The sequence below is a fragment of the Acanthaster planci genome, linkage group LG12, assembly GCF_054643075.1.
Source record: "Acanthaster planci isolate LZ-2023a linkage group LG12, COTS_SCS, whole genome shotgun sequence".
Taxonomy (NCBI): domain Eukaryota; kingdom Metazoa; phylum Echinodermata; class Asteroidea; order Valvatida; family Acanthasteridae; genus Acanthaster; species Acanthaster planci.
In genome coordinates this window covers 3,484,578-3,500,383 of record NC_141788.1, presented here as the reverse complement: position 1 = coordinate 3,500,383, position 15,806 = coordinate 3,484,578, and the positions used below count along the sequence as shown (strand labels likewise).

At 40.4% G+C, this 15,806-nt stretch overlaps 2 protein-coding genes across 2 annotated transcripts in view; one reads left to right on the top strand and one right to left on the bottom strand.

Moving 5' to 3' along the window:
* Positions 1 to 6,021, bottom strand: part of LOC110977395 (transportin-1-like) — a 34,834-nt gene extending 28,813 nt beyond the window's left edge. Inside the window, exons 1-2 of the mRNA XM_022231470.2 lie at positions 5,886 to 6,021; positions 1,691 to 1,766 (exon numbers count right to left, since the gene is read on the bottom strand). Of these exons, the coding sequence (XP_022087162.1) occupies positions 1,691 to 1,766; positions 5,886 to 5,984 (175 nt within the window). The 5' untranslated portion in view covers positions 5,985 to 6,021. The remainder of the gene's footprint in view (positions 1 to 1,690; positions 1,767 to 5,885) is intronic.
* Positions 6,022 to 7,816: 1,795 nt separating this feature from the next.
* The window catches only part of fbxw9 (F-box and WD repeat domain containing 9), a 12,081-nt gene continuing 4,091 nt past the window's right edge, over positions 7,817 to 15,806 (top strand). The window contains exons 1-8 of the mRNA XM_022231676.2: positions 7,817 to 8,114; positions 11,652 to 12,042; positions 12,372 to 12,514; positions 12,790 to 12,918; positions 13,841 to 13,953; positions 14,127 to 14,218; positions 14,732 to 14,883; positions 15,493 to 15,606. Coding sequence (XP_022087368.2) covers positions 11,664 to 12,042; positions 12,372 to 12,514; positions 12,790 to 12,918; positions 13,841 to 13,953; positions 14,127 to 14,218; positions 14,732 to 14,883; positions 15,493 to 15,606 — 1,122 coding nt within the window. The 5' untranslated portion in view covers positions 7,817 to 8,114; positions 11,652 to 11,663. The remainder of the gene's footprint in view (positions 8,115 to 11,651; positions 12,043 to 12,371; positions 12,515 to 12,789; positions 12,919 to 13,840; positions 13,954 to 14,126; positions 14,219 to 14,731; positions 14,884 to 15,492; positions 15,607 to 15,806) is intronic.

Below are 15,806 nucleotides of genomic sequence, written 5' to 3'. Positions count from 1 at the left end.
GAGGATTGGAGGGAAATCCGACTTGGAAATTCAATTTGGAAACATTTCCTGATGCCATCTCTTTACGAGCTGCACCGAGGAGGTACAGCCGGGGAAATGGTTTTGAGCAATGCCCAGACTTGGAAACCCTCTGGGTTTCTGCACTTTCAGGCCGAACAACACTTATTTTCATAACAAACACAAATTTCGGCTGACACCATCCTCCTCATAAGAGTACAAGGAAGGGGTGTTGTAGTTGTGTAATGTGTAACCTGTGATCTGGCAACGTTCTGTAAGGGGGAAAGGATTCCATTTTATCCGAAGGAAATTACAACAGTATCCAAGGACAACGCATAGATCTTCAAAAAATACTTGCAACACTTCACACATTTCATACCAACATACTTTGTCAATCAGAGAAAATGTTATTATTACAAGTGGTTCATTGGGACCAAGAATTTTTCAAACCGATGAATTTTTCACATTTGTTTTGCCACATCAGTCTTGCAAATCATTGGATTCCCATGTAAATTAGGTGAATTTGTTTCCAACTTAATCCCAGGCAATGAGACTTAAAAAAAAAATCTCTCCTCATAATACGTAACCTTGCGCCACCGGGAAAATTAGTCAATGCGTCCATTTCCTCATGGTACAAGACTGACTCTGACTAGTGGCAAAACTATGCGTAAATCATCCTGGCAAATCAGTAGGGACTTTTCTTGGGTGGATCCAATACCCGTGTCCAAGGTTAGATGTTTATCATCACCGGAAACAGAGTTTTGGGATTAATTAGAGCAGCCTGCATTTCTGGCAAATTAGGCTGGCCCAACCGAGTTTCCAGAAAACACTTAGTGCAAGCATGGTTAATACATCACAGTACCACCAAACAGGCTCTACGAGTGGCATCCATCGTGTCCGTGCTACTTTACGTATAAAAAAATTCACATAGTTATCAGGAACAGCTACTGTAAAATGTGAAACTGAAACAGCCAGCTTACAAATGCGGCAATTATGGAATATTTAGGCTCCGTTCATGCGCAGATGTGAAAGTAATGTAATCTTTCGCACCACTCAACACGCCAGGAAAAGTCTGCCAAAGTTGACATCTGCTGCACTTTTTTCCATATTTATATTAAGGAGAACTTGTGTCATGAAAAATCCACCAAACCATGTCCAAACTTGCTTTCAGACCAAATACAACATGATTCAGCATTTTATCTACATTTCAGAAAGATGACGTGACCTGCTACCATGGAACCCAAAGCAGCACAGAAAAAAAAAATGTCTATAAATAAATCTATAATATATATTGTATGCTGTTAGAATACATTTCGATTTTCATCTCCCAATAGTCGATTTAGAAAATAAATATTTGACTTTTCGATGATCAATCAAATGTTAAATATTCAAATAATAGATACTAGCTGAGGTCACATGATACAACTGAGCAAACTGTCGTGTTCTCTGCGTGGTATGTTGCTTAAAATAGAATTATTTAGAAGTTTTGACAAACCACATTTCATGCAAGCAACATGACACGCCAAAAATTCTAAGTGCTCAAATGTTCTCCAATGCTTGCCTATCAGAAAAATTCCACATGGTACATGGTTTCACACGGTTAATCCTTGAAGCACTTCATACAATTTGGGCAATTGATAAGATGAACGATAAATCAATATCATATCCACGTTGATTTTCATCACAAACTTACCTTCTGTTTTTAATTTTGTCAGCACATAAATCAGATAATTGTTGAAGTCAGGAAACTGGTTCAGTTGTTCAAGTTTCTGGGAAACAAGTTAAAGAAACTCCAACAGAAATTGTAAATTTCAGAGCATCCATTGTGAAAGTGAAACTCGCTTAAAAAAAAATAAACAATCCAGTGACTTTCCTTTTTTTACAGAAGTCATTTCAGACTTAACTAAGCCTTTTTTTCTCTATTTTCTCGTCTGACAAATTGAGTCAGTATAGTTTAACCTATCATGCACATACATTTACATATTGGCCTGACCTAACAAATTAGTTACAAGTCGCCTCAGCAACTTCTGAGTAAAAGGTCTTCTAGGAGAATTCTACAGCAAGTAAATTAATGAAAATCCTCAACGGTTTTCCCATATTTTCACCGGGCTGCCAAAATGGGTAATACGTGACAACAAACAATAACATGCTCTTTCTAGCGCAAATTTAAACAGAAGTTTTCAGAAAAAATATGACATAAGGAAACGCATTCTGTGAGATCTTGTCACAATAATGATTGGTCGAGAAAGTTGTGGTTACCACTGGAAATAACCTGCACACCCGTGAAAAGCACTGCCTATCCGGGCTTCTCAGCATCATGCAAAACAATCACTCAAGAAACCAACAGCACGTTAATGAGGCAGCTATGGGCCCTGGACTATTAACTGCACATGACAGAAAGAAGCGACTGCAACCGAGGCAGATATTTGTGTCTCATATGTTTGCAATCTTCACAGTAGCATCACCTGACAAAAAGTGATTTCCTTGTTGCTTCCTTTCCATTTGTTTCATCCCAACAGACACGAGGAAAGAAAACATCATAGCCATTCCTCTGCGTTCCGTACGTTTGTCATTTGGGTAATTCCCAACAGTAAGTTGATTCATACACACGGCCATTAAAGTCCGGTCGTATCTTGTGGAACGAGGCCTACCTTACCGCAACGGTCGACCTGTATTGACCTGGCACATCAGGTTAATCTGCCCAGATTAGCCCAGACTACAGCCAGTCTCCTGGACTACCTCCACAGCCTTGGCCCCACACCTACAGGCCCCAAAAAACTGGACAGGCCCATTTTTTCTGCAAAGCACTATAAGTGCCTGGCATATTACTCATACGGCTTCACCTACACAAGTCTTTTATTAATTAATACGCCAAAGCTGCAATGCCCCGATTTTCAGTTTTAGGAAATTTCAGTCTCTAAATTGTCATATCCACTCTGTCTTTCATTACTCCAGTAATTAGCTCCTAATCACTGCGCTCTCTAAAGACGCATGCATCCCGAGTGTTTTCTGATTTTGAAAAACAGTAGCAGTGTTCATACATGACATACAGCAGTACTCCATACATGCTCCATACTCAATACAAACATGCATGGCTGTTTCTTCCGAGGCATATGGTCAGTCAACTCGACATGGCTGATGCAGCCACACATGTATAGAGGGCATTTATTGTGAGCTAAATGGTCACGAGTGCCTCTGCGTAACAAAAATTTCCCAAAGAGCAAAAAAGGAAAAATAAAAACACTAGGGAATTAGAGTTTTGACATAACTGTAATAAGAAAGAGCTTGGGTAAGATTACATCCATACATGTGGTGGCAAAAGACACTGCCATCCAGTCTGCTGTACTTTGGTCATGGGCTCAAACATCAGTTTCTGAGGTGAGATTCTTAAAAAAAATATCTGATTCTTCAAAAACGTAGTAAGTTCACAAACATATTCAGAGCTTTCACAAGTAGCTTTCCGTGAATGTCCCTTGGCAAGAGGTCATTTACAAACCGTCATTTACAAAACTGGAGCTTGAACGTGTCAAAACATCAAAACAAATCTCCTGATATTTCTCCATGGTTTATCAGTATTTCTGAATGGTTATGCATTGTACCCTGAATATTCACACGCAAAACAGCTTCAACATCACCTGTATAAAATAGTCAAATACACATCGAACTCGTCGACAAGAGCGTTTCAAATTTGAAGGGGAAATTTCTCTTTTCTTCCCACATATGAGTAAACTGTATTGTCATTATTGGAATCTCCAATTCTCACTCGATCCATAGACGGGTGCATTAGACATATTAAGGACAGTTTTAGAGGTGAATTCGGAGGATTTTGACTCGGGATACAAGCTATTTTGAGTGAAAAGAATTAATGGAAGCAAAAGCCTACAAAAGGTACTTGGACCCTACTCTCGCCCGACCATGTCCAAATGTTAAAAAAAGGCAATTTAGGCCCAAAAAAAAAGACCCCGGTTTCAGGTCATGGGCTTTGTCCAAAATGGTGTGGTGACGCGTTTTTTCCCCTTAGAAGTGATGTACATGCATATATACTTTAGAGCGCATGGTTTTGTTACTACAAGAAGTGTGAATTAACAACTTTGAATTAATAAAGACCATAAAATATGACAAGAGGCAATGGTTTCAGTCATCTCACTCAAACAAAATGCTTCTATTCTTGGCAAGATTGAGCTTTTCTCCTCTTTCGATTCATGCAAGTTTCATTTCCATATTTGCTTTACTTTCGGAAATATTCACAAAAGAAAGTACAAGTTTTTGTTCAATTAAAATACAGTAAAACTGCACAACCATGGAAAAATCATCTGTGAAAAATGAACGTTCAGCTCCAGTTTCCAGTTTTAAATGAAATTTTCATGAAGTAGCAGCATTTGACATTCTTTGCACATTGTTTTCCTAAGCTTAGAGTTGCACGTCAAATAGCCTATAAAAAATAAATGAAAACAGTTCAGCTCCCGAGTCAAAATGAAAATAAACTTCTCATGAGGTAAATGATATACTGTGCACATTGTTTTCTGTTTTAGCTTATAAGAAACAAGCTGCATTTAACATATTGGGGGAAAAATTCATCTCAGAAAATAAAATCTCCTCTCACTCTAATCTACCTTTGTTCTTGGCAAGTGACGATCAACGATGCACGAGTTGGTACATGTATGGTTGTCATAACGCGATGCATGTCCATTGCCACTGCATGCACTGCATATGTATGCATGTATGTATACCGCCACTGCCTACCATGTCTACCGACACTGAAATAGACTGGCCCCTCATGGTTTGTTGTTCAAAAGCGTTTTCAATTTGTATACTTAGGCAGGATGCAAGACCACTTCGTTCGTCTGGTTCACAGACGTATGTGGGCCCAGGCCCGAATCAATTGGCTGCGGCCGGAAATTACACCGAGTATTTGGCAGCATCCACGGCTAGTTTCCATAGAATCATACATGATATCAAGCCGCAGCCAACCAGCCGCAGACACCGCCTTTGTGTAAAGATACATGAATGATGTCATCTGATAAGAGTGCCCAACTAAAATGTGTGAAGGCCTAGGGGGATTCCTTTACTATACATGTTCTCAATCCCACCATCAAAAACGTGTTAAAATTATGCGGCAGCCGCTTAAGTAAGTTTGGCGGCTTTTGGCAAGTTTGGGAATCGTTTTATGCAAAATAAAAAAATTCTTTACTTTGTCGATGCGCAGGTCTACAGCGACACACACGGTGACCAAAAACCAGAGAATTTGGGAGGGGGGCTTAGTGTCCAAGTTACTTGGACTAAGGTAGGCCTAACATTATGTCCAGGGCAACCTGGACATAATGTTTTCAAAAAACGGAAAGGTCAAGAATCATGTTCGTGTGCAAAAGAAATTGCACCCACAATGATAAGTGGGTGCGCCGAAAATGTTCAGTACGCCGACACGAAATTGCGCATACGGATGTGTGGCTAAGGATGGATCGGGAGTGAGAGTCCGTGCCACACTAGTGGGGCTAACCCCTAGCCTACTACTACTACTAGCACTCCATAGTAGAGCTACGCCTACATCACCAAACATGCCAAACATAAATGATAGGCATTTCAAAACAACTTATTAGAAAGCCAAACAGCAAAGATTAATAATGTTGAGCGCAATTTAAAGATGTGAAAGTTAAAAACGCATTGATGATAGACCTACAATATCCACACGCTATTCGGTGGACTTCCAGTTCCACCATGTTCACTGACATTAAGCTGTACGCATACAACACCTGAACTCGTTCAACACGTGTATCATCACGCCATGCGTGTGGCGATACATTTCTTGTCACCTCAAAAGACCCCCAAAATAGGCGTCAAAGGTTTCCTCCAAACTCTACAAAAATAACACCACTATAAGAAAAGGATACTTGTTGAACAGCTCGTTGAATTTCTGTGTCTGGGCTTTGAGATTCTTTCAGGAGTTGTAAAATTTGCGACAGTCCGGCTTGTTGAGGTTGCCACGCCATTTTTCGCCATTTAATTGAAGAATCTTGCAACCGGTTTTCGATGGTTCCCGCGCCCAACCGGCACAACGGTATTCCTCTTTCACATCAAACGTTTCTTACATTGTGAAAGCTATTGATGGGTACCAGCGAATCATAAAGCACGCACGGCGCTGGCGCTGTGCGAACGTGCATATTACGCGCGCAATAATGAAGATCAAAGATATAATAAATTCGCAAAAGTAATCGATAATGCAAAATACATGTGATTTTTCCCCGTCATATCTAGATTAGAGGTTGTCAGATATATTATTTTGACATTTCACTCCTTTCATTAAAACGCAATTTCAGTAACGGTACGAAAAATACAATTGTTTAAGAATTCTATTTGATAATTAATTATTTTATTTATTGTTAAAATAATCAATAAATGATTTAAATTCACATATGTATTATTCAAAATTCTGGTTCAATATGTGCACGGCTAACAAAAATGCATTGTGTGTTCTACACCTGAAACAGCTAACGATATGAGGACGCAACATTTTATAAACACAAAAACGAAAATGGCATTTGTGAGCGCGTTAATTATATAGACTCACAATGAGTATCAAACGAGCCAACTTAACCTATTTCTTTCTAATTCAAAACAAATGACAGATCTGTGTTTAGTCTTAGTAAAATAAATCAGGGTCCATTTGGGGGCTGGTAAATACGGTAGGTTCTGCCCAGATGAAAAGGTCCCTTAATGGGGGCGGGGTTTTGAGATTGAGATGGAATTCAAAGATTGGAACACGGCTGAATATCTCGGAGGTATTTAAGTTGCCGAAAACAAGTATTTGTAAAATTATCTCTTCTTATGTGTAGGGCAACTTTCCCGTCAAGAAATAAATAAAACCTTGGCTATCTTTAACACTTTCAATTTCAATGTGATTTTTAAAAAGTTTTAACTTTTTCTTGAAAGAAATGTTTATGCTTTTTAAAACACCCAGTCATTGAAGTAATGAATGTTATTTGTTTCAGGTTGAAAGTGTTCCTTTCGCCTAGAAGTGGACATACAATCGGAAATAATGCGCCTAAACGTTATTTTTCTAGCACTCAGTTTTGTGTCAGTCTGATTGTGCCTCACTTTTAAGAAATGGAAACCCCTGACTCCGAATTCGTTAGCTGAAATAATAAGTCATAAATTGCCACTGAAAAACAAACAAGATTTACATACTTAGATAGATCCACACATTGAAGTGGTTCTATTAAATTTGAACGGGGGGGGGGCTACACTAGGCCTAGTAAGCATAAGGGTCCAGTCCACTAATTCAAGCCCCATTGAAAACAGTGTAAAATCAGCACCGTTCAGGGCCCAATAGCATGCACGCCAACATCCCTGAGATTTCTGAAACACAAATGAAATTCTTGTCTGGTCACTTATCTTTCAATTTCTTTTCAATTTTTTGTGGGTTAACCAATTACATTTTTAATTATTCCCACAAAACAAAATCACCCCCCAAAAAGTGATTTTTCCGAAGTCTGATTGCAGCCATTTTTCAAGTGGCAACCCTCAACTTTCTGGGGCACTTAGGACCATTTTTCAACCGTAGTTTCCAGCCCTTCTGCCCTCATATGAAAGCTCAAAGACCCAGGGAGTTGATCCTGGCGACGATTTACACAATCTCACCATTTTGGGGGCCAAACAATCTCTTTTTTCAAAAGATACTGTGGAAGGGGGCACTTTTAATGCTAATGAGCTGGTCAGAAATTCTCACTTGAATTAGTGGTCTGCACCCATAAGATGTCCTGACTTCCAAAACCTAGGAAATCTGGTCTCATTGTCCAGAGAGAGGGCGCACTCTTCAAGAAAAGTAAACAAAGAGTTGGCGCGAGTGCGAGGCGGCCTAGTGAATACGGCCGGCCGGTTCTGTATTGATGAGTCACTAACCCTTTTTGTAGGCCAGTAATACAACAATGTTGTAAGGTGTATTTTTAGGGATTTGTCACAGTTTTCTTGCCAGCGTGTAAAGTAGCGGTAATTTTGCACCGACTACTTCAAATTTTGAAACCGCACAAGCGGGTCGCTCAAAGAATTTGACGTGACGCATGATGTGAACTCGGTGTTGGTGTTGCGTTTCACTTCTTTAGAACGTGATCGAGTTCATTTCAGTGAGTTTAGTGTTTTCTTATTTGTTTATTTTTTTTGGGGGGGGGTCCATTTGACCTATACTTAAATTTGTTCTCTCCTTCATTTTTTTTTTCATTATTTCCCTTTGCAAGTTTCCAAGACTTGGGGGCCAAGAGGTGTTTCTTGCGTGTCTTGATCTTAAATGCTGGAATAACGTTACACTTGAGCCTGTGAATGTGTGTGATAGGCCTATGATGATACAAAGCCTTGCTCGCCAACCGTACCAACTCTGCCTCAACGTATAATCTTTATTGAAAAATGACAATGATGGAAGATGTCTGCACTGTGCATAGGCCCAGTACTACCATGACTACCTGTAGGCCTCATTTTGTTTTAAAAATAGATTTTTAAAAATCCTGTTTACATGGTAACGATTTATGCATAACCTATGTGCATGTGCAGACATCATTTGTAAGTGTATTTGTCGGCTTTTATTTTTCTGCTAAGTTTCAATCAAATCCAAAGAGTATTCAAAATTGATTAATAATGACATTGCAGGTATAGACCCCTTGAGTCTTTTCTTTGTTATTGTGATTTAATTACAATTGGGCAGTTCCACTGTGTCGGACGTACATTTTGGACACTTCAGCAGTGCGTGTTATTATACTTATAATCCTGAAGCAGATTTTGATTTTGATAAAAGACATCAGCTAGTTGGTACATTTATTTAATAACAAAATTTCTCACTAAGAATTATTATCCTTGTAGAAACTGACTCATAGCACCATGGTGTCGGACGTACGCAGAGAAAGTTAATTTTTTGAGTTTCCATTTTTGTATCACAAACTCTGTGAAATGCTAGGACCTGAAGAAGTAGTTTTCCTGTGTTTAGTTTTAGCAGACCCTTGTTAATAAACTTCAAGGCAAGATACATTTTTATCTTGTTGTGACTTTTAGATAAAGCATTTATTATATTGGTGTCGGACGTACATTTTTTGGTGTCGCACGTACACATCCAAACTGACTTTTCAGAATAGAAGGTAATCAGTTCAAACCCAAGCTTTTCTCATTTTTCGACCTTCATGAAGGCTTTAGTAAACTTTCCAAATCAAAAGAAAATGCCAAGCCATACAAAAATCATCAAAAGCAACTAGAAAGGAATTGGATGATGAAGATGATTGGATGATGATTGGATGGGGCATTCAGTGAAACAGTATGAAGGAAAATATTGTCTAGAAGTATTTATGCGAATTTTGCTCATTTAACCAAGTTATGTACTGTCAAACATTCAAACTAAAAAAAAATTTTTCTACAGTTGACAATCCTTCAGATAAATAAATCAAATTAAAAGACAATTGCATACATGTACCTGTAAGGTCTTTTGGTCTTGGAACATGAAATTAAACATTTTTGTATGACAAATGCTGCCTGTTTACTAAGCTGCCATTTTAAAGATTTCCAGTTCACACTTCACAGGTTAGAGTACACATGTAAAATTCAAAAAGAAGCTAAATGTAAATGAGTAGATGTATATACCCTTTTAGATGATTGCAAAATCAAAGGAATGGGCTAGCAATTAGGCTGAGAGATTATCCTTTTCACTGAAATTTATGACTAATGGCATAATGCTTTTAAAACTAGTCTTACATTGTGTGTTTTATGATAGATACTGTACGTGTATATGCCATGGAAAGCACATACAAGTGGAACACCCCCTTTAAATCCTCAAGCAACACAAAGTGAAACCAATTGATTTTACATGTACCTTGAACAAAGGTATTAAAAAACTCTTTGTTTAGTCTTTGACAATTCTTCTTTCTTGATGTGGATTACATGTACATGTATGTACAACACCTAGAACTTTACCTGTCTTCAGTAAAGCTCACACTGACATGACTTACTTCTGAATACATGCAAAGCACATGTTTGTCCACACATGACACATGTGGAATGGCTTTGGGCCCTAATTATAACCTTATTAGGATGTGTATGTCCAAATAGTCAAATTTATGTAAATTAGTAAAAAAAAAGTTAAGCCTATTTGGTACTTTTACAAAATGTTGGGGCCTCATTTCCATCTATGCAAATGTGGTGGTAGTGGTTTCTGTACAGTGTAAAAGCATTGCATTGCCAGCAATGCATGGTTCTGACAGTGTCGGACGTACAGGGTGTCGGATGTACACATCTGATTCCACAATTTTTGAGTATTTGAAAAAATAATTGGGGGAGTTAAGCTGATGTCTAGAAAGAAGGAACTCATTGTGCTTTGTATTGTAAATTTGGAAGTCTTTTGCTAAAGGGTACACTGAGGGTACACTTTTGGTGTCGGACGTACATAAAAAAGTAAGTGTTATAAAATAAGACATCACATAGAATTTCAAAAGGAAATTGAAAATTCATTTCTGTCATTGTTTACTTATTGGGGCACTCTTCAAACTACCAAAACTGGAACAAAAAAATTATTATCAGGCAAAAAAACAGAAAATATTTCAGAGGGGAAATATTTTCCCCAATTTCTCAGTATTTGAAACCAATTTTTCAGTATCATATAAAGCCAAATTCTGGAATGTTGTTAGAAATGAAGTACATGTATGTTTCATGAAAGTATACACCATAAGCTTCAGAATGACATATAATTTGTCACATTTGGACCAGTTTGTAATTTTGGCCCAGAGGTTGATTTTTACGTGGAACTGCCCAATTAAATGCACAAAAGGTTTACTCGTGCCTATCCAAGAGGATGAAAGAAATGCCTTCTAATGTGACGTCCGATACGCAGGGGTTCTTTAACCACTACCAGCCGGGGACTCCGGGATCGGAGCCGTATGGTTTATGTGTGTGGCCGGGGTCTCCGAACTCGGACAAAGGAAACAGGGCCCTGTAACAAAAGACCGTACTCCGAACAAAAGACCAGGCTGCTGGGCATGACCGGCATTTTTCGCTCTCAAAAGTGGTGATAATCCAGCGTTATTTAGAAACCGTATACCAGGGTTTGGGGTATTTAGAGCAAGCGGATTACCACCGGGGACAAAAGCTCTCCACCACCGCAGCGATGAGCCACACAGCACCGCTGCATGCTAATCTGGCCCCTATTGAAAAGAGGTCAGCAGTGCACTGAGCCAGGTTCGTGAACAAAAGACAGCTGTATAACACCGCACAATCTGGGCTCTGTTTACAAGGCTGCAGGCCTGGCTGAAATATTCGGGCGTCAATAAAGGTCAGCTGTCAACTTAGAGTAGTGCCTGAAGATTACTCTGTGCGGCTATAAACGACTGTTAAATGGAATGATGAATTGTTGAAGGATTTTGAAAACGGAAAAAATGATAGTCATGCCGGCCCAGCATCCTCAACGTTGAAAAATGCCCCGGTCCGAAGTGGTTAAAAGATGTTTGACCTTAAATCTAACCATGCCCACCCAGCATCTGTCTGTGTTGATGCTCCATGCATAGGTAAATTATAGGAACAGTGATGATGTTTTTGGTTAATTACAAGTTACAACCTATAATGAGGCTATTCTTATATCGTCCTCGTTCGGCCAGTAATTAACCCACGATTAACTACCAACCATTACTGCACAGTCAAGTCTCAGGATGTCACCCCCACCCCACAATGCGGACAACCCGACCCTCCTGCAGGAGCCGCTGGAGGGCTCTCCTGCATCCAAAGTGGCAGCCTCGCTGTGCCCCGATGACCAGTCCCCAGCGGACGATGCGCAAGACACCGTCACCGATGTCTCCATGTCTCAAGACGAAGACGCTGACAGTGATGAAGCCGACCGTGCCATCGGTCTGACCTTGTTGACCTTGCCTCCCGAGCTGCTGCTCAACATTATCTCCTTCCTGGATGCCAGGGTGGTTATTCGCCGCCTGAGCTTGGTCTGCAAGCACCTGCACCGGCTGATTGCCAACGATGCCACCTGGAAGATTCGCATTAGCAAACGGTGGCCAAAGCAGTACCCAGTCGTACCAGGTAAGTTTTAATGGACACATAGCGTGATCAGGATGAGTTCCAGAAAAATGTAAATAAAGTCCTCAACTTTATAACTCTCAGATCCTACAAAATCCTGTGAGGTTTTAAAGATTTTCTTCAGACGGAATTAAATTCCTCATTGCACTTAAAGTAAATGGAAAATATGCAGATTGAAAGAATTTTGAGGACTGTAGGCAAGCATAAAGCTAGAACCAATTTTTTGTTGGGAGGGGCAAAAAGTGAGATTTCTTGATGTAACTTTTATGGCCTTTAGTAACCTTTACTAATTTATTCATAAGGCATAATCGGTTAGGGAATTTCTTCCGCAGTTGATGATGATAAGTTCAACTGGCAGTTTGCTTGCTTGGAACGCGAGGAGCAGTACAGACGATGGTCAGAGCCATCTAGAATGGAGCACTTCAAGTTGACATCAGGCCACTTTGCAGAGATTGACTCGGTCCATCTGATGCAGGTCAGTCGTCAAAAGTCAGTGCGAAGGGGTCTTTTTGATCCCGGTTCTGTGTGGAGCATTGCCTTTGTCATGACCTTCGGTCTATTCCCAAGAAACTCTTAAAGCACGTTGTAAATATTGCCGATCATCGGGCCTTGAGCTCTGCCATCTCAAGCTCAGCATGGATTTGGATAACCTGGTCATCTTAATCACCATTCGCTTTGCATCATTCCAAACAGAAGACATTTTGTTGAAAGAACTATTCCATTTCTTTCTTTTTTTTTTCTCATTTTCAGGGCGGTGACCTATGTGTGTCAGGGTCCAGGGATCGCTCGTTCCACCTGTGGGACATCAGCAAGCTGAATGCAAGAAATTATGAGGAATCTGTGGAGGCTTCCAAGCTGAAGTCTGTTGATGACCACAAGGTAAGCTTCAAGAATCTATTCAATGGAAGTTTCTTCTAAAGATTTCTCTCATGGGAGGCCATCTTTGGTGGAAAATTACAACTAGTTATTTAACATCATCAGGTGCTAGCGGTGTGCAAATGATACACTCGCATATTGATCCAGATATCTTCGACATTTGATGTTGGTAAGAGGCGATGTCATTTGAGAGAGACCTATAATGGAGAGGTCAACTTCTATGTGTATACCCCTCGAAAACTTACCCACTTACGTGTAGTTCTGTTACTATCAGGGTCATTCATGACTCTTTTTTTTTCATTTCTTGAGGCAAGTTCAAGCGAAAACTAACCGGTTCGTAAGTGTGACGTCACTTCAGTTTAAACCACGCCCACTGCACATGCACTTGACATAGAGTTGCATGTACATGCATTGATCGCTGTTTACATGGAACCACGGAACCCGTAGTTAATGCCCAACTTAATGCCCAGCGATCGTCCAACGGGAGCCTGCAAATTGTGGCGAAGTCACTTACAAACCGGATAGTGATCTTTAGTTCAACCAATGTTGCGCAAGTGATGAATGGCTTAATCCATCCAATCAATCATTTGGAACAATGGCACAGTCACAGTGCTGGTTGTCAATGTCTAATTTAATCTGATTTGATTTAATTTAATCTTGAATCAGTACTGGTTGAACCATTTACATTAAATTAATTGTGGGAGATGTCGTTGAGCATGAGATTCTCTAGAGCTGCAGCCAGCAGCAAAATTTGAATGACAAGGAGATTTTACACAATAGTTGATGGCATCATGCCTCATACATCTTATTATGCATCGATTGTGACTAACAGGGTCAGGATGATATCTCAAAGTGACTTCACTTGTAGTTGTTGGACTTGATAAATATTCAGTGATATTAAAATGTATGAATATTCACTGTTTAGGGATGGGTGTGGCACATCACATCACAGGACAACATCATTTGTACGTCGTCATGGGACCAGTGGATAAAATTATGGGATATCAATGCCGACTGTGGGTTCGTACAGGGATTTAGGTAAGGAGCCCATAGCCTTCTCCGTAACAAGTGGCTATTATGAAATTTGCTGCAAAATAAATGCTTGTTTGTAATGTGCCAGGCACTACCTGTGTAACTTGAATTTTTCGATGACAAGATTTTGGATGAAAGAGCTTGATTGTTTGTTTGTCTATTCCTCGGACATATTGCAGGGGAAGTTCTGCCTTCTTGTGCTCTGTGTTACATCAGTATGAAGTCCATGCCGGTGCTTATGATAAACACGTCTACGTGTTTGACAGAAGAGGTGAGATACGAGCACGAATGTTACCGATGTGCAGTAGCGTGTCTTGGAATTGCTGAAAGTGGGCTGCAGTTGCAAAAGCAATGTATGGAGAGCCCAGAAATTTAAGGTGATGAAAATGTGCAAAGCAGGAAAGTAGATGGGGCAAGAAACAATCTGTCCGAGACTACTTCAATGCTGCATGAGAATGTGTTTCAGAAAGAAAATGGCACTATATCTGTTTTTGCACACCTTCCCTCTACAAGGGCAGATCTTAATACCATTTTGGGGGGAGGGGTGCCAAAAGTGATTTTTTTTATGTAAGGCTTTATGGCTTTCTAAGGGGTAAAGCTAAAGTTGAAGGTTTTTTGAGGAGTGAAAGGGAAATTAGGTAGTCCTAAAAAAGGCCTGTCTTCTCATTAGTCCTGAAAACTTGGGTCCGCCAAAGCCCATCCGCTGTCTCAACCAACAGACTACGAAATGATCAGAATTTTAACAACATTGCTTCGCTGCACAACTCTGCGTTCTAACTGGCAGATCGTCACCAAGGAAGCACCAGCAAGCTGCGATTGCACAAGATGCCAGTACTGTGCTTAGCCTCCGACAACGATTACATCATATCGGGAAGCGAGGACAGGACGATAGCCGTATTTGACCGCCGGGCTGGGAAAATCCTAAAAAAAATTGAGGTGAACAAAAAAAAAAAGACACTAGATCCACAAAAGGGCATCTTTCCAGAACATTTCTGGACTTGTTTAAGTATGTGAGACTGCAGAAGTTTCACCGTACATCTGCATAAAGTTGGAAGGCACCAATATGGTGTGGACGAAGTTTGTTATACATTGCAAAATGCAGGGGAAGCCATGTCGAAATTACTAGGAAATGGACACAGCCAGAACCTTGAGGCTTCCATGGCCACGTGCATTATTTCTGGCCATAGTCAAGTCCTTTGGACATAGCCAGCTGCTCACTTGCTGCAGTGCTGTTACTGTTTAGCTGAACAATGCCCTCAAGTTTTGTATTGAGGCTTTCTGCTCTGAATGAAAGCGCCCGTTCACTGGCATTCACTGGCAAAGAAAAGACAGGCAGGTGGGGCATTTTTTTTTCCAACCGGTGTCCCTAACATGTCAGTTAAATGTGAAAGCAGTCACGCGAACCTGTGTGTCCCCACCAGAGGGTCGCCCTTGAGAGAGCTTGTTCATCTCTTGTTCCTGGATGGTGCAGAGAAATCAGATGAGGACGTGCCAAACGACTTATCATTTATCCCCTTCTGTTGGGCTTTGTCACTGGTCATACAGCTGGAGAAGTTCCCCATGTGCATGTCCTACGGCCTGGGTCAGCTCTGGGTGGGCAGGAAGGATGGCCAAGTGACCGTCATCGACCCCACCCATGGGAAATTTGACATACTACAGGTACGTTCACGAATCATTTCGATTGTGTTACCTTCATTGATGCTTTTAGCCTGTAATGCTGGACGCACTTCTTAGGAGGACCCCCACCCCTCACTTCATTAGTGTAGGGCTACTTCTGTGGTCAAGAACATTTTGAGCCCGAAAAACAAGTGCATACCTCAAGTATTGCATTTTAAAAAAGCTGGCAAACAAAACACTGA